Source organism: Anolis carolinensis, unplaced genomic scaffold (genome assembly GCF_035594765.1).
Source record: "Anolis carolinensis isolate JA03-04 unplaced genomic scaffold, rAnoCar3.1.pri scaffold_9, whole genome shotgun sequence".
Taxonomy (NCBI): Eukaryota; Metazoa; Chordata; class Lepidosauria; order Squamata; family Dactyloidae; genus Anolis; species Anolis carolinensis.
In genome coordinates this window covers 2865422-2890016 of record NW_026943820.1, presented here as the reverse complement: position 1 = coordinate 2890016, position 24595 = coordinate 2865422, and the positions used below count along the sequence as shown (strand labels likewise).

The 24595-nt window shown below is 40.6% G+C and overlaps 1 protein-coding gene across 5 annotated transcripts in view; it reads right to left on the bottom strand.

Annotated features, from left to right (window-relative positions):
* Nucleotides 1–24595, bottom strand: part of banp (BTG3 associated nuclear protein) — a 179460-nt gene that overhangs the window by 119003 nt on the left and 35862 nt on the right. For all 5 annotated transcript variants that reach the window (XM_062961636.1, XM_062961638.1, XM_062961637.1 and 2 more), the window contains one exon: nt 10629–10868. In XM_062961636.1, coding sequence (XP_062817706.1) covers nt 10629–10868 — 240 coding nt within the window. The remainder of the gene's footprint in view (nt 1–10628; nt 10869–24595) is intronic.

Below are 24595 nucleotides of genomic sequence, written 5' to 3'. Positions count from 1 at the left end.
AACTTCAAGCGCTTACTCTCCGTAACTCAGTATTTCAAAAGGCACAGCAACCATTCAAAACTGGTGAGACATCCCATCCAAAAGCTAGCAGTAACGGGGGGAACAAGATATGGCAATTTTGGTGGTTTTTCAATGAGCGAAACTGGGAATTTAAGAGGCTTGATTCATCCCCACGATCCAAAGTCCCCAAGCTCTATTTTTTTTGAAAAGGGACTGCTTTAAAAGTGAAGACATTGGCGATGACTTTAGTAAATCTGTCTTGGGGTGAATCCACATCAGTCCCTCTCACATGAGGCTCAAGGGAGGGATGTGGCCCAGCTCTGACTGCCTTTCAAGATTGTTTGTGCCGCCAAGGACATTTCACAACTTGGCTGTACAAGCGCTTCACTGTAAATAAAAAGGCAGACAGTCAGCAGCCGGGTAAAGTTTCCTATATGGCAAAACCAACTGAAAAACAGCAGGGCTGTTTTCAGACTTAGATAGAGAGCTGTATGACTTGTGAGCAGACAATGCCATAATAAAACACATAGTGCATATCTCTGGACAAATTCAAGAGGAAAGCCAGGAGGGAGAGTTGGGATAGGAAATCAAACAGTTGCAAAAAGATGGGTCTCTGAGCAATTGTGAAGAAGGTGGAGGGAATCTGTCTGCATTTCATGGCACTTTTACTGCCATACCTCAATGCTATGGAATTCTGGGAGTTGTAGTTTAATGAAGCAGCAGTATGAGGAGGCTAAAGACTTTGCAAAACGACAATTCCCAGGCACTTTTACTCAGGGAATGTCGGATTCTGCAGGTTTCTGGCATGCTGGAGCCATCCGCGCTGACATCTGTCTTTTGCTCCAGTCTCGCCTCCTTCTTTATGACAAAGCTGCACTGATTTACAAAGAGCGAGTCTGAAAATCAAAGCCAGGCTCTGGAAAGTCCAGTAAGGAGAAGAAGGGTTTGGAGAAGGGTCCAACAGCAGCAACAAAAAACCGTTTCGTTTTTATGGCCATTTTTAATGCCTTGCTTTGAAGATCTCATTCTGATGTCTTTTGCATGTGCCGGGGTCTAAAAAAGCTTGGCCGGCTTAGCAGCCATACCCCTCTCCCAGCCAATATCAAGAGGAATATCTTGCCTGGAGCTCCAAAAAACCAGGTACAATCTGCTCTTGCCATCCTTTGCTCTATACCTGAAACTGGGAAGTGGAGTCCTCGTTCTCTCACAAACTGCACTACATGGAAACACAATGGCAAAGTAAAATCCCAGCTCCCTCTGAAGTGAAGAGCTCCAAGTCAACCATACAATCCACAGGCACCCGGCCAAACTGGGAGTTGGAAAAAGGGATGGGAAAGGATTTTGGCTAGTATTCCTCTTGATGCCTCAAAGCAGAGTCCAACTATAGTACTGAGAGCCCTCTTAATGTTATTGGACTTCAGTAACCCAGCATTCCTCACTATTGGCAAGGAATGATAGGAACTCCAGTCCGACAACACAGAGGGCATTCTCTTGCCCTCCCTGGACTATCACAACCATTTAATTCCTGCTTTCTAATTCCAAAACTGTTAGGAAGCCCAGTGTCCAAGACTGGGCCACTAAAATAGAGAATATTCTCTTGTCATTGAAATAGTCCAACGCAAGTCCAAACAGGATCCAAACAATCTGGGAACTGACACTTTTATTATTGTTGTTGTTGTTGTTGTTGTTGTTGTTGTTGTTGTTGTTGTTATTATTATTATTATTATTATTATTATTATTATTATTATTATTATTGAATTGTATAAGAAAGAGAGAGACCAATGCCTCGGGCCATACATTATTCACAAAACACACTGGGACCCACATATTAAAATTTCATTTTTGTTGGCCGGCCAGAATCCTAAAATAACACACAAAACAGCCCTTTTCCTATTCAAAGCAACACAACTGTGAATGGCATATTTGGAATCAATTGGGGTAAACTGTGGAGGTGATGCAGATATTTGAACTGAACGGGATCGTGTTAACAGCTTGTTTATTTTAACTACTTTTTTACCGCGGGTTGTACGTTGTATGTATGTCTATGTGTTAAATGTTTTGATACGGCCGATGGGCTAATCAATAAAATGTGATTTGATTTATTATTATTGTTATTATTATTATTATTATTATTATTATTATTATTTTAACTGCCGTTAAAAATCAACATTTGTTTTGCACCTTGAATAAACGACCAGAGTTTGGGATTCCTTGTGCACACCTCTTCCAAACATGAGCCACAATCCAGTGTAGAGGAAGAGTCAAATTGTCTTTCTGACTTTGCTAGATACTTATGGCATTTGTTTGGCAGTCTAAAGCTAGGGGAAGATTTGAAGGCTGGGGATGAATTATGTTAGTGTATGAATTTCCCTCTGTTGCTAACAGAAATAGAGAGAAATGGATTGGACTTGGGTTTTTTTATTTTCTTTATTTACTTCTGCATCGCATAACCTTTGGGAATCCATTTTCCATCCCATTTCCCATCTCCACCCTCAGAGACCTTTATAGCGAGAAATGGAGACCGAATATGCTTTCCAGCCAAAGCTAGTTTGGGTAGAATTGGTTTGGTGATCCAGTTCCTCATGATCATAGGGGATGCTGGATCCTATCAACCTACTGCTTGACTGCTGTATATCTTCGATGGCATCTTTACCACCAATAAGGGCAGTCCTGTATGTCAGCCTTTGACACCAAAAGATCTTGCAGTAAGGCCTGGAATGATGGCTGGTTGTGGATCAGAAGAGCACATTTCTGCAGCCAAATTCCTGGGGAACCCAGGTTTAATTTCTCACATTCCTATTCCCGCAAGAAGGGTTTTGCTTTGATCTTCAACCCAAAAGGAAAAGAAAGAGATCTGCTGGACAAGGTGCCGAAGAGAGTTTAATGAGCATTTGATCCAAAAAAGACAGCGGCAGGTAAAACATGAGAACAGTTTCATTTCTGGTTCTGCCAACAGACTCCAAGTATTTCATGCGTGGCTTTATAAGCCGCCAAGCTCAGAAAATGGCAGGCCTGCCTGTTTCTTCTGGCTCTGCTCGGCCTCTCATTACCGTTCATCATGCAGAGGCTGTTATGCCGAACCTCATCCCTTTCCAGATTTAACACCTGGCCCAGGGATCCTTTGTGGAAAATGCGGGAGTCGGCAATATGAGCATTAAAATTTACAGTCTGTGTATCAGGATCATTTTTATGAGCTGTATTCTGGTTAAAGGGAGCATGCCAGAAATGTTTAGGAGTCGCTACGAATGGCATTTAAACGAGATGGACAAAGCAAGAATGTGCTGCTGGAACCACATTCCTAGAACTGATGCTCCTGATCTGGGAATTTACTCCCAGGCTCTGACTCCCATCTGGTCATGACTACTTCTTCTTATTCTTCTTGAAGTCTCCCAAACAAACCAAGTGGACCTGGCCAAGCGCACTGCCCAAAACTGACTCAACTGCTTTATAACGTGGCCTGGACCCTTTCCCAGCACACATGAAGCAAGCAGACCTTTTGGGGCTGAAGTAAGCTCTGCAGAATCTGAGTCTCTGGATTAAGAGACACCTTTTCAAGCCTTCGGCAAATTAAGGCTACAGGCCAAACATCAACGGCTTAGAAATCAATCCCAATGAAAATCTGATGCACGTAAAATTGTGGTTCTCAAACTGTCATACCCCAGCCACCTTTGACTTCTGAACCTGATTCAGAAATGAACTTTGACTAGGATTAAGCTTATTCTGACTTTTTACCTATTCCACAGAGCTCCTTCCAATTACAGTTCCCAGCTGTTGATAGCTCGGATGCTTCCTTAATTGGGAGAGATACTGAAAATATTACTCCCGTGGCTCAACCAGATGTTCCAAGTTCTCCAGGGAATGTATCCTTTAACAGAAGGGAGTTTCTGCATCGCCAGTGATCAGAAAAACAAGGGCTTCGAAGGAGTCAATATTTGGCATCTCAAGGGGATAATGGATAGAAGATTCCCTTGGGAACCTGTGGCTTCCCTTCAATGTGATCAGATCTAAGTTCCATAAAAGTGCCCTACACTGTGAACACTTTGCGGTGTCAACGTAGCAATTTCCTGAGAACAGTTCACCGACTCTAGTTTCCTGATTTCACCAAGCCAAGTTCCCTGTTCCTGGCGGCCAAGCCGAGCCGCAACTCCCGATTTGAACCAGAGTAAATTCACTTCCTTGCCTTGTTCCTGAATCAAGATTAATTTTAGCTTTGTCTCATTCCTGCCTTGATATCAAAGACTTTCTAGTGACTTTGGACTTTGTTATACAGCCTTGCTTCTTTGTAGTTCTCCCCGCTCAAGAACTTTCCAACAGTTTTGAGCGTGTTTCGGTTTCTGGACTTTGGACAATAATATTGGACATTTCTCTTCAACTCTTTGGACTAATTTATACCTCTTTACAAAGGACTATTGCCCACTCATCCTTTCCACTTATTCATTCCTGAATTTACAATTGTTTTAATAAAGATATTATATGATTATTGGTCTCTGTTTGGTTTCCAGTGCTCTCGCTGCCTTGGGGTGCAACACAAACTTTGGTTCTCTGCGTTTTGTATTTCAACTCCCAGAATCCCTAACTAGTTTGACCAGAAGTCCAAAAAAATTTGAATCACCGATATAAAGATGCAGCTTGTTTGGGGTCAAATAAATATTCCTTTGCCCGGACCAGAGGGGTCACTGCTAAGACTCAATTTCAGCACATAATTCCTCAATTCTGGCATTACAAGGAGCAAAGAGAGAGGGTCGTTTTCACAACCAGGGAAAGAACACCGAAGGGAAAGTTCTGGGGGAGAAACACAACCATCCAGCAGGATTCCAATATGTTCTCCATTAAATCTTTTTGGGTGGTCTGCCTCTCCACATTAAGCTCAACAAAGTAGAGGGATATTTCATTATTGTACGGGAGCTGCCTGGATGTTTTCTGAAGAAGGCTCATACCCCATGTCTTTGCACATTGTTTCCCTGTCTTGGTGACAGCCAGCCTCTCCACAGCGGCCTTATCTTTCACACTGTCAACACTGCAACTCAGCACCACACCGTTCAGTCTGTGAGGAATATCCTCTTCCTCCTCCTCTTTTGCGATCTTGATCTCCCAGAAGACAAGCAATATTTTTACATCACCTGAAAATCAAATACTCGGCGATGAAGTTCATCTTGACTTAGCGGGAAAGCGCTCAAAGCTTATTTTCCTTGTTCTATTTTGATAGGTTGGTGTAATCGGCACTCGAGGTTGCAGTCATCTGTCTGCGCTACTTTAAACATTGATGGGTTCCAGATGAAACACGCCCAAACGGCAGATGAATCAGGCCGATAGCAGGTTCAATGCGCGGAGCGAGCCAGGCGGCAACGCTCTAACATCTCAAAGATTATTATTAATAATAATTCCAAAAAGATGTGCTTTAAAATTAGCAAATTCTTCCAGCTGCTCCAACAATGGCCGTTCTGTGCTTCTGGTGCCTGCTCCTGCCTTTTTCCAGTATGATCGCCAAATGAGTTCAACCGTCTGCAAAAGGATCCAAGGCTAAGCCTTTCCTAGGTTTCCAGGTCCAGCCTAACTATTATAGCCTCCTCCTTTTTGGCCTCCAGACATAATCCTTTTTATTACCCAATGCTATTATTGGTAGTACATTCGGGCAGGATAATGCCTGCCTGCTTTTTCCACAGTGAACCAAACAAGTTTTCCCATTGTCTTGAATCTCAAAGTAGACATAATCTATTCCTTGGTGTCACAGGTTGGGAAAGGGCTGGAGAAGTCATATTTATACATTTAAAGAGCTGCAAAGGTATTTCAGGCTTGGTCTAAACAACTTAAAGGCACGAAATCTTCTCTGATCCTGGTAAATATTTGTGTGGAAGACGGCCAACACATACCAGGTACTGTAGGCTATATTTCAGAGGAAGAAACTAGCAAAATCACTTCTGATGATCCCTTGCCTAAGAAAACTCAGTCTGTGACATTCATGGGGTCACCATAAGTTGACAGATGACTCGAAGACTCCCAAGTTCAGACCAACTCGTGTACCAGTAAAATATTCTGCCAAAACAACAGGTGGTTGACAGCTTAACAAGAGAGCAGGGATGGTCCACCTTTGGTTCTTCATACGTTTTGGACCAACTCCCGGAATCCCTTCCCATAGACCATTCTGGCTAGCATTACTGGGAAGGCCAAAGAAGATGGAGAACTAGAAGATTTAGTCTCCTGTTAATAAAGCTTGCTCACATCACTGAAAAAATATCACATTTGTAAAAAGTATAGCAGTAAAACACCCAAGAAAGCACTGGCATAAAATCATACAGTTCCCAAGGAAAGAATCACATTTTTTCGGTGACAAAACCTTCCCAAGTTCTACCCAGTTGTAGGAGTAGGTAGCCCATGAGATACCCCAATCTCAATGCAAATAGCTAATCTATGAAGATATCTTTCAATATGAAATCTTCTGAGCTAAATATGTTTCAGGCACATGTTTGCAGCTGTTATTACAAAAGATCACAATGCCCAAACCTATATTTTCAGTCCTAAAGAAACCTCTAACTGTGGCCTATCACTTTTCACCCTTCAACTTAACCACCATAAGAAAACTTTGTTTTGTTATTGATGTAATGAGTTACTGAAAAAGGCACGTTTTGCCCGATTTGTACATAGATTGATTGATTAATTGGCCAAAGTTTTTTCTCTCCACGAAGCCCTCTGCCATTACAGCAAGCGACCAAACGAAAACATGTACCTCAAAAGATAAATGGTTTTGTGGGAAGGCTTATGTAGTCTATCAAGAATTTTTAATAAGCCGATTTCCCTCCGTTTGGAAAGTGTGGCTTCGGAATACTCTATACTTTTCAAAATATTTTCTATTAAATACAGATTTGGTTGGGGGCTCTCTTCCCAGAAGGAGGGAAGGGACAAGAAACTTTCCACTGACAAGCTGAAAGAAGAGAAGAGGCTCAAGAGCGACTGGCAAACGCAGCATGCGGCTGGCATTTGACAACATCTGAGGAGCCTCCAAGCAGAAAATTAAACCATACAATGCCCTTCTAAATAGAAGTGCCAGCTTGACCTATATGCCTCCTGTACAATCCCAGAATTTTAGAACAATATTGGATCAAAACACCCAGAAACCAGGGTGCAGGAATTGTAGACATTAGAGTCCAAAAACGTAACTTTTGGAGGATCAAGTTACAAGCATAAGTCACAGCAATTATCAAAGCTCAAGAAGCCCTGTTTTGTTCTTCTCCTGTAAGCATGGAAAGAAACAAGATGTGTTCAGAGAGATAGATAGCTAGGCCCCAACTTTCCTATGTATGTAGTTCTTTCAATAAAGTCCTTTGCAACTTTTACGGCTTGACTCCTGTAAGCTCGTTTGGCTCTATTGCTACGCTCAAGAAGCTTCTGATCTGCTAAAACTGTTGCTGTTGCTGCTATTGCTCAAGCTGCCTTCAGAAATGGGATGCCGGCTGATGGTTGCCTCCAGAAGCTCTCCAGAACTTGTCACCAGGTCACTTCTGGAGGCTGGCATTCCTTCCTAACCCAGTGAAAATGAGAGAGTCCACATTAACAGCTCAGAATCAAACCCTATTATGGCTTTTCAGAAGAAGTCACAGTTTGGAGCTACAACTCTGCCTTTGAAGCCCATCTTTCCAAAGTTCATTTTGGTGTGTTATCAAAGGCTTTCATGGCCGAATCACTGGGTTGCTATGAGTTTTCTGGGCTGTATGGCCATGTTCCAGAAGCATTCTCTCCTAACGTCAGGAGAGAATGCTTCTGATACATGGCCATACAGTCCGGAAAACCCACAGCAACCCAGTTCATCTTGGTGGTTCAGCTGGTAACGGCAAAGGAGGAGTTCTGCCAGATCCTAGTTATCAGATTTCCTGCTAAATCCTAGTAAGCAAGAAACATGATTGGCAAGCCCACTTCAAAACATGGTCTTGGATGCTGGTTTGCTGGACGATAAGAAACACTTTGTGCCCATTCAGAAATTGTATGAAGTTAGAAAAAAGGTCTCCTTAGTTTTGTACAGTAAGTTCATGAAAACTAAAAGAGTGACTTCCCTCTTTCTCTGGGATATGAAAGGAATCAGGACGATTTACATTTCTCCTTTCAAAATACAGGGACTCGGAATAAAGAAATATAGTGGAACAAGGGATAAATGTACCAACATTGAGCACAACTATGAAAAGCCCCGAGGTCTTGAAACTGATTCCCTTTATTGTGGTTCCAGATTCATTCCCTCTTGACAATCCCCTGAATCAACCTTCTTCTCAGTTAGCAGAAGGTATTGTACAGGATCCATCCCTGAATTAGAAACCATGAACTTTCTAATGTCTGAACTTTCAACACTGGAGAGGCATATGATGATTGTCAATATTCATTTCACAGAATGGCCACATTTGCTTATGAGAAACTAAAGGCAGAACACAGATGCACCCATCCCCAGTCAAATTAAGGGGACATAACTGAAGTTGGCTCTGATGTCTTCCCTCAAGTGGAGCATTCTTTTATAATGCTCTCTTTCTACATATATTTGCAACTGCAAACCCTGCTCTGGTTCAACGTGAGCAAGATTTAGTATTTTGAAATGATATACATGGAAAACAAACATGCAATGGGCAGGAATAGCAGCCAAAGCAGCCAGATACACTCCCTGTATTAAGCTGAACAGAAATGGGGAATCCAATCTGCGGCTATCCCGAATACGTGCCCAACATCTGTGCTTTGAGCTGCGGCTGTTATTCCTCCCAAGTTTTATTGTTTCAATCACTTTCTCCATCAGGAATGTGTGTTACACCTGGGCATGTTCTTTAGCAACACGGCTAGCGTGAATTTGGAGTGACACCTTGCGCTGGAAGCAGGGTTTGGGATGCCTCATCCACAGAAAACATAGAGAACATTACAACTCTAATTGGTCCTTCAGGAACTCAAAATAGAAGCTTAAGAAAAAACATCTGCCTGGAGGTAAGAGAAAACAAACCCGCTCCCAACATCTGCAGGGCTGTTAAGACCGGGATTTGATCGTTTGAGGCAGGCGAACATCCTTCGTGTGTAATTTCCAGCAATTTTGGACTTGCAAAGTGAAGAATCCATTTATAAGAATTCTGACACCTTATGCTGCAGCAAAAGGAAAAACGACGCATCGGTTGTGATGGAATCCTTGGTCTAGACTACAGCTATGCAGATGTTGGACCCATGGGGCACCCATCCCATCAACAGAGAAAACTGGCCTCAGATTCCCTCCCGGGAAAGTCAGAATGAAATTCCAAACTGATTTACCATGGGACTGATGCATACGCCAACATGTCAGAGCAATTGTGGGAGACAGCGAGCACATTGCTCCGTTAGGAGAGGATTAATGTCAAAGGCCCTCTGTAAGTCTGCACTCTGTATAACACTTGACAAGATTGCACTGAGCAATAGACAGAGGATGGATGGAGAGACCCCTCCCCAGATGGGAATTTTAATTTACATATTACATATTGTTGTTGTCATTGCTGAGTGCCTTCCAGCCATTTCTGACCTATAGCAACCCTAAGGCTGACTTATTTTATTATCTACTAGCTTGGGGACCCGGCATGCCTGGGTTATTTGAAAAAGGCATTATTTGTCTTTGAATGTTAGGTATTCTCAGTTTAGAGTGGGTGAACTACAATTCCCAGAATCGTGGGTCAATCTTCCCCAAACCCTGCCAGTATTCAAAGTTGGACATTTTGGGTCTGTTTGGTCCTGGTCCATCATGGGTAGGGTTCAATTGCAGGTGAACTATAAATCCCAGTACAGACTGCTCCCAAATGTCCAGGCCAATTCCGCTCAAAACCCACCAGTATTCAAATCTGGGCATATAGAATCATAGAATCGTAGAGTTGGAAGAGACCTCACAGGCCATCGAGTCCAACCTCCTGCAAGATATCAGGTATGCATGGCAAGTTTGGTCCAGACCCATCATTGTTTTGGTTCATAGCGTTCTGGGTGTAGGTGAACTACAACTCCTCTAAATACCCCAGTAGGAGTCAGAGTGCTTTGATTTGATGCAGGGTGAACAACAACTTCCACCATGTGGAGTCAATCCCCCAAACTCCTCCAGTAAGTGTAGTTGCTGCTCAGTTCTGCTCTGTTTGTGATGCAGACAGAAGGGAAGTAGGCGGGGTCATGCAAATTTCACACCAATGGAGAACCCTGGGATGCCCGCCTGTGGTGGAAGAAAATGCAAAATCTAGGATGAAATGGTCCCCAAATGAAAGCATTCCTTGGGTGGTGGTTCGTAGTGTTTGAGAAGGACATTAGCAGGGTTTGGGCTGTATGTTCATGGCGCTCGCTTTAACCGCAATGTCAGTGGACGGGAGTGACTTGCTGGCTCCTCAGCACTGGGAAAAATAACCTGTTTGTGGAGGCCAGAGGCTGTCTGTGTTAGCGGACACCCCGTGCCACATACACACATATGGGTTTTCACTTTTATGAAGTGGCTGAGGGGGAAAAGGAAGAGGCCTGAGGCCAGGAATGGTGGGAGTTGAAGTCCAAAACACCTGGAGGGCCAAAGTTGGCCCATGTCTGTTCTATTGCCTTTGTTTTGATGTGTTTGATGTTCCACCCTTTGGTGGAAATAGTGTAATTAGAAGTGTTATCATCTCACGATTACTCACAACGGATGCCGTAAATCATGAGCGGATCGAGCTGCTTCTTCCCGTGCTTCCCCTGCCCGGAGAGGTTGGAGATGGCCTGGATTTCCCGGTGGAAGAGGTAATCGAGGAGCGTCAGGGCCATCTTCTCAGCCGTGCGGCAGTTGGTGCTGATGTGGAGCATGTCGGCCGCCGTGATGGGACACCGCACCCGCATCTCAGGGTTGTTCTCGTCTCCGAGCCACGTCCCGCTGGGATAGTCCTCTGAAAGAGACACAACAGGCATTTTACATCCCGTCCACCTGGACGACATTTCGATCATTCGTATACCTTCCCAGGACTTCTCTGACATTTTTCCAAGACTCTGCTAACATACATTTGTATCCTATGTTTCCACAGAATTCTGGACCCCTGAGATTTATTTATTTATTTATTTATTTTATTTATAGCATTTATATTCCGCCCTTCTCACCCCGAAGGGGACTCAGGGCGGATCACATTACACATATAGGCAAACATTCAATGCCTTTTAACATAGGACAAAGACAAACAACATAGCTCCGAGCGGGCCTCGAACTCATGACCTCCTGGTCAGAGTGATTAATTGCAGCTGGTTTGCTCTCCCGTCTGCGCCACAGCCCCGGGCTGAGATGGTCCAAACAGCAATCAAAATAAATCAAGAATTTTAATAATTAGTTAAAATCCCAACGTTGAACTCTGGGTCACCATAACTGGCTCATAAAAGAAGTACTGCTACCAGTTTTATTTTTCATTGTTGGATCTTATGTTGTGTATTGTTTTAAAATTGTTGTATAGTTCTGTTTTTATTGTGTGTATTGTATTGTATCGTGTTGGTTTTTATCCTTTTGGAAACTCCCCTGAGTCCCCTAAGGAGATAGGGCAGTATATAAATAAAATTATATTATTATATTATATAATTAATGAAACAAGATTCTATTTTTATGAGGAAGAAGCTTAAGGGAAACAAGAAAATTCCACACATCAGGAAAACTTCCTGTTAAAAATAAAAATAATAGTCACTTTTGAAAATACAGGAGAGTCTCACTTATCCAACATTAGCTTATCCAACGTTCTGGATTATCCAACGCATTTTTGTAGTCAATGTTTTCAATACATCGTGATATTTTGGTGCTAAATTCGTAAATACAGTAATTACTATGTAGCATTACTGTGTATTGAACTACTTTTTCTGTCAAATTTGTTGTATAACATGTTTTGGTGCGTAATTTGTAAAATCATAACCTAATTTGGTATTTAATAGGCTTCTCCTTAATCTCTCCTTATTATCCAACATATTCGCTTATCCAACGTTCTGCTGGCCCATTTATGTTGGATAAGTTACTCTACTGTAACTGAAAACTGTTGCTCATTGTCCCAAATAAATTAATTTCACTCTTAGTTGTTCTGCCACCTTTATAAAGTAACTTTATTAAAGCTTTGCTGCCCAAAAGGTAACTGGTTACAGATAATATTGTAAGTTATGGTAAATCCCATTGATTCGATAGTTCTACTGTAGTTGGGAGTAGCAGCTCAATTTCTGAAGAGGAAAATGTGAACCTATCACCAGTTTCAATGTGTTCCTAGGTGGAAGCCATCTTCTTCTTGATCTACTCAATGGAATTCCCCAACAAGACTGATTCCTCTGAGGTGAACGAAAGCTCCCAAGAATGTCTGCCTATCTATCTAAGAGATCTGCAGCTTTACCTATCCACATTTGACAAGATATGTCATCTCTAGGAATTTTCTAGGTCCTCCAGGCCATTATATGATATGCTCCCATACCAGAAGGCAATGAGAGTGAGAATTTCCATTGATAGACATTGATTGGAGCAGTTTATGGCTCCCCTGAAATACCAGTTGCGTAGAAAGACGGATACCTGGGAAGGGCTATTGCTTTCATACCCTGCCAGGAGACCTCCAGGAAACATCTGCTTCGAGCTCTGCTCTTCTTCCGCAGCAGATGCGAGCCGCTCATTTGATTCTTTTTCCACGGGTCTTTCCTTCAAAGGCTCCAAAGCCATGCCGAGTTCAGACGGGGAGCTGCTCTAAGCCGGATGGATTTCCATGACCTCCGAAGCCGCACGCTCTGTATTTCCTGCCATCGGAGGCAGCTAAACGGCCCGCGTTGCATGAGATAAGAGGCCAAGAAGCAAAAGCAATAAAAGCTTAGCCCAAGAGGCGAGCTCCGGTGCTCAGGATCACTTGTCGAACACCTCATCAGAGCCGCGCTGACGTAACCAGCGCGGGATGCGGGCTTAACTTAGGTGAACTGCGATAACACGAGACGCTAAATTGAAAAGGGCTTCTCAAGCTATCCGGTAGATATTTTTACAGAAATTGCTTTTTGGGAAGGAGAAATGCATCTGTCTCCGTGTGAACATTTGCAGCCAGCAAAGGGAGGATGCTGCGCTCATCTTCCTGTCTGTCTAAGAACGAAGCGATCAAATCATATCAATTCCCCTTCTGATCATTAGAATAGCTGTTAGCCTACCTTGCAGAGACTTTACAATTTACTTTATTATTATTTTTAGATTCCTATTTCCATTACTTTTCACTCTGAAAGCAATTCAAAGCCTGAAGAACGCATGGCTGGATTCCATATCATTGTTTTCCTCAGTTTGGTTGCGTTTCAAATGATGCGGATTCCCTTATTGAAAACAATTGGCACTTTCACTTGAAGCACATAAAATTTTAAGTTCAGTACCATCTTCCTTTGTGAAAATCCTTTCGGTCACAAATAATCTTAGATTTCTTTTTTGTATTTTCCAAACTGCTTTTAATCAAGAATAACAAAACTGGCCAAGAGACGGTTTCCTTCGGGACCCTTTTGTGTGGTATAAACAGGATGGGTCGTGCTGGTTTTCATCCCTCTTCTGCAAAGGGAACAAGAAGTCCATTTATTGTCAGTTGGATGGATTCATGATGGACTCCAGCTTTTTTTCAAGAGCATCAAGTTCAGCTTTAGGCTTTCACGAAATGGTACGCTGCGGCCAAAACGTTTTAATAGAGAGAGAAAAGAAAAACAGAAACAGAGAGAGACATACATTCTCCCGCTGAAGGGGGTGTTGTAATTATTTCCAAAACAAAAAGAAAGATGACACTGACGAAAAAAGCACAGCCTGAAACATACAAATTAATATAAAAAAGAATGAGGAATGCTTTTGGCTTTTTCTCCCCTAAAACTTGGTTTTTTAATACAAGTATTAAAAAACTACTGCATACATGAGCTTGGTGACTGAGCCAAATTCCAAATAGCCCCAGATTTGGGAATGCAATTTCTAGGGACTGCCATCAACATTGCTATGATATTCCTGGTATATTTACTAACAGAGGGGCGAGCTACTTGAATTCAGCCATATTCTACTTATATTAAAACTTTATATGATGGTCCACCTGATGGTCCTGATGGCACTGCATTTACGCAGAAAAGAGATAATTTAGGATCTTTTCAGTTAAGGCAGCGTTTCTCAACCCTGGGGGGTCACCAAAGACCATCAGAAAACATGTATTTCTGATGGTCTTAAGAACCCCTTTGGCAGAGAAAGCTGAAGATCTCTCCGCCTGTCTTCCACCATTGTTTGAGTCTACAGTGCTCTCTGGATGTAGGTGAACTACAACTCCAAAACTCAAAGTCAATGCTCACCAAACCCTTCCAGTATTTTCTGTTGGCCATGGGAGTTCTGTGTGCCAAGTTTGGTTCAATTCTATCATTGGTGGAGTTCAGAATGCTCTTTGATTGTAGGTGAACTATAAATCCCAAATGACAAAATCAATCTCCCCCAACCCCACCAGTATTCAAATTTGGACATATTGGGTATTTGTGCCAAATGTGGTCCAGTGAATGAAAATACATCCTGCATATCTGATATTTACATTACGATTTATAACCGTAGCAAAATTACAATTATGAAGTAACAACGAAAATAATTCTATGGTTAGGGGTCACCACAACATGAGGAACTGTTATCAAGGCATTAGGAAGGTTGAGAACCAATGACTGAAGGCATCATGATAAAGAAGTCATAGACATGTAGACTTTCTTCTGAACATAAAGAATATCTGACAGATCTAACTAAGGCTTACCAAATCAAAACAATTTTAAAGCACCCATTATTTCGATAAGTCATTGAGCACCTTTTGACAGGTTTCCTTGGCAACTTTTGCCCAAAGGCAGTTTGCTTTGTCTTTCCTCTGAGGCTGAGAGAGCACGACTTACCCAAGACGGGTTTCTAGGGTCCACTGTTCAAGCCACTAGTCCAATAATGGGCAACCTTTTGCACTTGGTGTGTCAAAATTCACCAAAAAACCTAGCATGACTTGGGTGATGTGTCACTTCAAGAAAAAAACCATAATTTCACAATATATATAGTTTAAATAACAAAAATATGTAATTGTAATATATAACTGTATTTAATAAATCAAAAACTATTTACTACCATTATTTCCATGTACAACAATCTATGGTACCTCTTGCAATTTCCACGCTGATTTCTCTCTATTGTAGTTTCAATGTAGTCATGAATAATGAATATAATAATAATATAATAGTAATAATATAATATACTACAATAATAATAGAATAATTGTGTGTGTGTGTGTGTGTGTGTGTGTGTGTGTGTGTGTGTGTGTGTAATGTGCATAATTCCCATGGAGTAAACAACAAAACCACTGGACCAATCACACCAAATTTGGCCACAAAAGACATTAGTCATCCAATCAATCTGCATGCGGCAGCGTGTCAGCAAAAATGGCTAGGCGTGTCAGTGCTGACACGCGTGTCATAGGTTGGCCATCACTGCACTAGTCCATAATCCAATTAGTTTTAACAAAAGTAGACACATTGAACCAGTGGGACATACATTAAGAGTCAGCGTACCAAGTTCCCATTGATTCAATGAGTCTACTTCAACTGGGCAAGGAGAGCGAATGAACTAAACGGCCAACATGGACAGAAAAGCCGGGCCTGAAACCGGGCTCAGACAAACCCTAGATGGGCAAGTGTCCAACTAACTTAAAACTATGGCGCCTCCTCAACGGAGAGTGCTGCTGCCTATTCATTATGGGCTTTGCAGGTCAGCCAAGGGTTGCAGCTTGGAACACGGTCTAGGAGCTTTTTCCACTTGCTTTCTCCCACTGATGTCATCCTTCTCGCTGGAAGCCAGGAAGACATCATAAACACAACCCGAGGAACCTAATTTGTAAGCTATTAGCATCGCACCAAGGGATTTCTTCAATTGGTTGGACAATCAAAATACCTCAATCCAGGGAATACAGGTAAGGTGCTCCAAGAGCAGACGCTCAATTCTGACACGTGAACCCCTGCCAAAAATCAAAATATGTCCAAACTTTTCCCCGACAGAGACGGTAAACCCCTTTACACTTCATAAAGTTCTGAGGATCTTCTCATGCTGTCTCCTTCCCAGGCCTGGTGCGCCAAGACATGGAGGTGTTTATGTGGAAGAGAATTGCACAAAAGACATCGTGTGTGGAAGCTGTTCTGACTCTGGTTGTCATTACTAAGTGCTCTGTGCACTTGATTTCCCCCTCTCTTTCTCTAAATCGCTATCCATGAGCATCTTGGAAAGAGACCACCATTGCAACCATCCCAATTATTTTTACACCATAATTATCTTGATTAGCGCTGTCAACGACTTAAAGGCGTTGAGAACATAAAAACAGCCTTATAGTCCACATAATTTTATTTTCAACGAGATGCTTTGTGAAAATAGAGCACAAAACAGGGACGCCTCTGTTTTTCGTTCTCAGTAAGTGACCACTTGAGATGAGATGAAAACAACACTGCCGAGCCAGAAACCTATTTGGGATGATTCCATTCGTTTAACTGAATGTAGCTTCATTCATTCGTACCTCTCTTCTTTTTTCAGATTCCTCTAACTGGTTTTGAAGGCTACGAAGTTTTATAAATTGACATGTTTTGCTAGAAGCAACTGAGACAAATCCAATCATGGCTCATCCTAATCCTGGTACTGATTTAGAAACAAACACATATACATATGTCAACCACATCCACAGACTCTGCATCCATGCATGCAACCATCCACAGCCTTAAAATATTCCTCAACAAATCTAAATTCTACATTTTATATAAGGGAAACCATTGTTATGCTGCTGTACATAATGAGAATTGAACATCCATGGATTTTGATATCTATAGAGGTCTTGGAACCAACTCCAATGGATACCAGAGGACCAATGTAGCATATCCAGGAATTTTTGAACCTGGGAGCTGTTTTTTACCTGCTCTTCTTATGTTTGATAACTGATATGTGACTGCAATAAAGTGGATATGAGCCTGGAAATTAAAATTAACATGATACATGTATGCAATATATGGTGCCTGTCCGTGGCATTGGGGTCCCTCACATCAAATAGCCTGAGAAGAAGTGGCCAGGCTTTAGCACAGCAGGTTAATCACCAAGCTGCAATAATCTTGCCAACTAGAAGGTTGAGAGTTTGAAGCCCGGGTCAGGGTGAGCTCCTGACCTTTAGCCCAGCTTCTGCCAACCTAGCAGTTCGAAAACAAATGTGAATGTGAGTGGATAAATAGGGACGGCATTAAAAGCGGGGAGGTATTTATTTAGGCTCAGCATTTTGATCAGAAAAAGGAGAAGGTTTACAAACAAAGAAAGCTCTTCGGCAGGGAAATGGAGTGACAGCATCCTCCGGTGGCCTGAACCGAGCACAGCCTCCAAAGATGCCAAGAGATGGGAAAGCCTATATATACCTCTATCTGTTATCTGTCTTGTCATTGTTATAACTGGCATTGAATGTTTGCCGTATATGTGTCCTGTGATCCACCCTGAGTCCCCTTCGAGGTGAAAAGCGCAAAATATAAATGCTATAAATAAATAAATAAAATTAATTTTGAATGAGCAGTAAACAAATGATCCATTATATTATTGCTGTTGTTGTGCTTATTTATTCAACGCTTTTTCTCTCCACAAAGGAGACTCAAAGCAACTTATCTATATATAAAAAAGGGTAATGAAATTTCGGCCTAGGACAAAACAACAAAACGACACATCCCAGAAACACTAAACTTGGCAGCACAACCCCTCATCCATGCCTCTACATTCTTACAATAAACAGCTCCAGCTACTCCAGAAAACGGCCAGGCTTTGAGACTGAAAGGCTATTCACTGCTATTCCACCTGGCCAACAAAGATTTCCCATAAGCCACAACAACACGTGGCCGGGCAAAGCTAGTATTAACTATAGTTTCCTTTCCTGGAAACTGATCAGGGATTGGCAGCTACCACTTTGAACAGCACTGAGTCTCACTTATCCAAGCTTCACTTATCCAAGGCAGTCTGCCTTTTAGTAGTCATTGTTTTTGTAGTCAATGTTGCAATGTTTTGGTGCTAAATTCGTAAATACAGTAATTACTGCATAACATTGCTATGTATTGAACTGCTTTTTCTGTCAATTTCTTGTAAAACATGATGCTTTGGTGCTTAATTTGTAAAATCATAATGTAATTTTATGTTTAATAGGCTTTTTTCTTAATCCCTCCTTATTATCCAAGATTTTCGCTTATCCAAGGTTCTGCCGGCCCGTTTATCTTGGATAAGTGAGACTCTACTGTATATATATCATGTGAATTCCTAATTTGAGTAAGGATACCATCGCAGTCATGAAAAGCACAGCGCTACTTGTGAAAGGACTCACTCTCTGCCCTTATTTTTCTCTCAACTCGCCTGAGTGTCCGCCGCGTACAAGGCCCTTCCGTGATTCCCAACCAGGCGCCGCTTCCAAGTTCTACTGTAACCCTGGCCGCTCATCCATTCGACGTATTATCTTTGGCCAAGACAAATGGATTTGCTGGTGACTTAATTGTTTTTTTCCTTACATTATGGGGGAAGATTTATGAAACTGACAAAACGATCAAGAAAACAAATCCAAGGAAAATGATCTCAACCGCTTGGAAACTGGGAACAAGAATTATTTTGGCAAAACAATATCACCCAAAGGGCTCGCAACATATGGAACCAGTTACCACCAAAAGTCCACTGGAAGGAGCACCAGATCACCCCTGGGACCAGGAGACCATTTGCGGGAGACACATCAAGGACACACAGAGGAAAACAAGCAGAGAGAGAGAGAGAGAAGGGATCCACTCGTGATCTCCAGCTCCAACATTCCCTTAGGCCTTATAAACAAGTTTCAGATGACGGAAGAATGAAATAGAGAAGAGTGGGGTGAGGAGGAACCGAGGCAAAGGCAGGATGGAGGAGACACGATTCCAGTAAAATAAATCTCGCTTAGGAAAAACAATTAGCCATTATTTTCCCCACTGTACCATTCTGTTAATTCACCATCTATAAGGAGATTTGCACAGAAACAACGGCTCCTTGGAGGCCAATAATTGTGTCCAAGGAAATGGAAGCGTGATGTAAGCAATTCTCAGATAACCAAGTGCTCAACTGTTGCTTTGCTGCAATAGGCTTCTGTTTGGCAAAGGTTATTTACCTCGCGCAAAAACACTGAGAGGTTCCCCGCTGGCTGAAACGTCAGCTTTATTAGTCGTTTATGCAACACTTGGTGAGAATAAAGATTTGGGGGACTCTGATCTCGTAGCCTACTCCTTCTGTATCAGACATACCTCTGTTAATTTTTTGAATTCAGGACATTTACATTTTTAAAAAACTCATTATGTCTTTGTTGAACTGTGTTTAATGTTGCAACTTATTATAACTTATTACAACTTATTATACTAATATTATATACATATAATATTGATAATATTATGATGTAATACAATGTAATAATAATAATACACTATTCTAATTGTATATTTATATTACATGCAATATTACTAATAATATTGCAATATAGTCGTAAAGTACAATATACTGTATATACTCAAGTATAAGCCTAGTTTTTCAGCCCTTTTTAAGGACTTAAAAAAACCTCCTCGGCTTATACTCAGGTGAGGGTCCTGTTGGGCTTATATTTAGGTCAGCTTATACTCAAGTATATATGGTATATTTATTATTTTTCTCTAATATTATTGGTATTGTTACATTTATTATTTTACTCTATTATTGTTACTTTTACATTTATTATTTTACTCTATTGATTATTACATTTATTATTTTACTGCATTTATTATTATTATTATTATTATTATTACTACATTTATTATTTCACTCTATTATTATGAAAAGGATACATAAGCACATTTACCTTGAAGTAGATGAAAATAATGATTTAATCAGAGTTGAACAGTCATATCTTAAATTACAGTTTGATGTAAAGATTCAAAAACATTTAAACTACTGATGCCTCAATTAATGTAATTTTATTGGTATCTCAGCTTATACTGGAGTCAATGTTTTCCCTGTTTTTTGTGGTAAAATTAGGTGCCTCGGCTTATATTCAGGTCGGCTTATACTCGTGTATATACGGTAATAATATATAATGCTTATATTGTGCTATACTAATAATATAATATATTGTATGTATATGTAACTTGTAAGCCACCCTGAGTCCCCTTCGGGGTGAGAAGAACGGGATATAAATATCGCTAATAAATACATAAATAAATACATAAACTTATTATCACCTTGGATGCATCTTCTTGGCTAAAATCGTTGTGAGCTGTCCTGAGACAGAGGCAGGTTATATGTCAAATGAATACATGAAATAATCATGCAAAACAACTCCAATGCAATCCCCATGACTGGCAAGTGAGGCATTACAACGATCAGAGATCAGCTTTCCACCTACTCCTTCAAGAGCAGTTTTTCTTGGATAACTTTTCTTAAATCCAATTATTAATCCCAAGTGGAACTGAAGCACTGACTCAGTTCAGTAAAGTACAGTACAGCCTCATTATCCACAGATTCAGTGTCCAGAGTTTCACTTCCAGTGCAATTTTATGGGTTGGTTACAGCTGAACTAGTCAAAATATGGTTTTGCTATTTCAGTAGAGTCTCACTTATCCAACCTTCGCTTATCCAACATTCTGTATTATCCAACACAGTCTGCCTTTTAGTAGTCAGTGTTTTTGTAGTCAATGTTTTCAATGCATTGCAATGTTTTGATCCTAAATTCGCAAATAGAGTAATTACCACATAACATTACCATGTATTGAACTGCTTTTTCTGTTGATTTGTTGTAAAACATGATGATTTGGTGCTTAATTTGTAAAATCATAACATAATTTGAAGTTTAATAGGCTTTTCCTTAATCCCTCCTTATTATCCAACATTTTTGCATATCAAACATTCTGCTGGCCCGTTTATGCTGGATACAGATTGGGATTACTGTCTATGTTTTAAGTTATTTTAACTTTTGTAAGATGTGTTATTATATTGTGATTTTATTGTGTTACTGTTTTTATTGATGTAATACTGTTTTGGGCTTGTCCCAGTATAAGCCGCCCTGAGTCCTTCGGGAGATGGAGCAGGGTATAAATAAAGATTATTATTATTATTATTATTATTATTATTATTATATTTATTATTAGCGAGACTATTGTATTCCTATTTTCAGGTATCTATGGGAGTCTAGAAACGGATCTCTTGTTGATATATTAGTTCTGTACCAAATATAGTAGTCTCTCACTTATCCAACCTAAACGGGCCGGCAGAACCTTGGATAAGCAAATATCTTGGATAATAAGGAGGGATTAAGGAAAAGCCTATTAAACATCAAATTAGGTTTTGATTTTACAAATTAAGCACCAAAACATCATGTTATACAACAAATTTGACAGAAAAGGTAGTTCAATATACAGTAAAGTTGTAATTACTGTATTTATGAATTTAGCACCAAAATATCATGATATATTAAAAACATTGACTACAAAAATGCATTGGATAATCCAGAACCTTGGATAAGCGAGTCTTGGATAAGTGAGACTCTACTGTATAATGGTAATAAGTTAAAATTTAGTGGAATGCAAGAAACAAATCTTTTCCTCTTGTTTCCACAGACCTTGGTCCCACTCTGCTGTCTTTGTGGGAGAGTGGCAAAATTTGAAAGCAGCCGTGACTGCGACAGGAATATTTTCTCCCATTGCAAACGAATGGTTTTCTTCAAGTATGGCAAGATTCCCTACAGATGGGTCGTTCAATTGCACAAGACTGCTTTCATGCACATATGCTTTTCTAACAGTTTTGTCATTCATAGTGTCTGGAAGCAATCTGGGACTCCAACGCCACTACTTAATGGGCTCAGCAATGGTGACCAAGTTTATCCCCACAAAGGCTAACAACTTTTCCTAATTTATTAATTAGTTTTTGCTGATCTTTTTTTTCCTAAAATGTTTCGGAATGATCTGCATTGGCTTATTTTGAGAAATAGGAGGGTGACCTAAATGCAAACTTGAAAGCTTATAGCAGCCTCTACAGCAGAAAACTATTCATTCTCTAAAATGGAAAAAGAAGGTACTCAAAATCTGAAATCTTATATTAAGACACAAAGGGTTATCTCAGGAGGGCACCTGCTGCTTAGGAAACCTATCATGCCATCTTGCTCTGCAATGTAACTGGAAATAATTTGTTCATATAAGAGACCATGCCAATATGTCAAAATCCATATGTAACCCAGCTGGTAGTTATTCTGGAAGCCCATATGGGGTACATTTGATTGGCGGAAAGTATCACAAACACCGTAGCCATTCTCTCCCCATCGCCACACATTTCAGAAAACTGGGTAGGACCAATTTACTCCTCCCTCCGAGATGAAATCTTGAGCTGTAGCTCTTTATCCTGTTAATATTTCAAAACTAAACAAGCTGGAAGTAAGTTACTTTTATTGATGACACAGGCTGCATTTTCTGCTTCAACGGCATTTTTTTCACTCATCAATCTAAGGGTCTGAAGTTTCTGAAAGTAAGGAACAGTGGCGGGAAAGTAATGACTAACATAAAGAGTAAAGCAGTAAGTTATTTATGAAAGGCAAAAAATGAATGACCGCTATTGGTTTACTTTCTAAATTCTGTAATATGTATAACTTTCACAACAACACGAAACTTTCCTTAGGTCAGCTCTTGCCTTCTTTGGGGCTTGAAGTTTGTATCTCTCGCATTCCTATTCTGTTAGTCTGATAGACACAAATAAGTCGAAAGGGGCCTCTTAATGCAGTCTAATGCATGTCTATACTTCTGGTGCAGTGGATTAAACCACTGAGTTGCTGAACTTACTCAACGAAAGGTCAACTGTTCGAATCCGGGGAGCAGAGTGAGCTCCCGCTGTCAGCTCCAGCTTCTGCCAACCTAGCAGTTCGAAAACATGTAAATGCGAGTAGATCAATAGGTACCGCTTGGTGGGAAGGTAATGGCACTCCATGTAGTCATGCCAGTGGCCACATGATCTTGGAGGTGTCTACGGACAACACCGGCTCTTTGGCTTAGAAATGGAGATGAGCACCAACTCCCAGAGTTGGACAAGACTAGACTTCATGTCAGGGGGAAAACTTTACATTTACCTATACTTTTGTGAAGTCCTCATCTGTATTTTCGATACTTTCACAAACCAATGAGTTTGGAACAAAAAGGATAAAGAGGCTGCTTAGCTACCATTTCCCTTTCCAAATTTCTGCAATATATCAACATATGCATCTATCCCAATACACATACATATATATATTTGTATTAATTGTGGCCAACAGGAAAAAATATCCCCATGCTCCAGCTTGAACTCTGATTTCTCTAGAGTATAGAAAAATGTTATCACGCTGCAAAAATCCTGACTGTTTATTCTGTTGTGATCCACCAAAACCTCCGAGAAGCCGAGCCCCTATCTACGCTGATAAACCTTGGCATGACAAAACACTCTGCTGAAATATTTGACAGGTTCTGCTATAACTTGTAAGAATTATTTGCCTAAAAAACAAACATTTACACTAAAATAAAAAATGCCTGTATAAGCAAAGAACGAGCAAGTTTCCAAGGCAAAAGCAGATGGGAGCCCTTTAACGCACATGGAAACGGTTAAGAATATATATGTCAGTTTTCGAGAACCTTTTCTTTGCAGGAAAAAAAGGGTGGCTCTTAAAGAACACTTAATAGTTAATTTGGAAATTGTTCTAACCATTACCCTTGTCACTTTCTTGAAAGCACTTCAGAGGGTGTGGATGTTTAATCCTTTGGTTTTTCTGCCATGGAAACACTTGCACAGGTACCATTTCCATGAACTGTGGTCTTCCACTTTGGCCTAAAATACTCCCATGAGATGATGTCGCCCAGTTAAAGCCTGCATCCATTAAAATGCATCATAATGCCTCTTATCCATTGTGTCAAAAGAGGGATGAAGAAGCATTCTTGGTGGCAAGACCCCAAAGCAAGAGAAAGCCTTTGAACAGTCGGACCTAAGCATCCACAGATTCGGTATTAATGGATTTAACTCTGCGTGACTTGAACGCATCTCTACAAAAAACACTCCAATAACAAAGCTTGATTTTACCATCTATATATATAAAAATGTAATGTGCGCCTTTCCCATGGAGTAAACAACAAAACCACTGAACCAAATCACGCCAAATTTGGCCACAAAAGACATAGTCGTCCAATCTATGTCTTTCAAACAAAAAGCCTAGAAAAATAAAGTCCAAATTAGAAGATGAGGAAGAGTTGTTCTCCCCCTGTATAAGGCATTGAAGCTGATGGAATATATATATATATATATATACACACACACACACACACACACACACACACACACACAGTAGAGTCTCACTTATCCAACATAAACGGGCCGGCAGAATGCTGGATAAGCGAATATGTTAGATAATAAGGAGAGATTAAGAAAAAGCCTATTAAACATCAAAATAGGTTATGATTTTACAAATTAAGCACCAAAACATCATGTTATACAACAAATTTGGCAGAAAAAGTTGTTCAATACGCAGTAATGTTATGTAGTAATTACTGTATTTACGAATTTAGCACCAAAATATCATGGTATATTGAAAACATTGACTACAAAAATGTGTTGGATAAT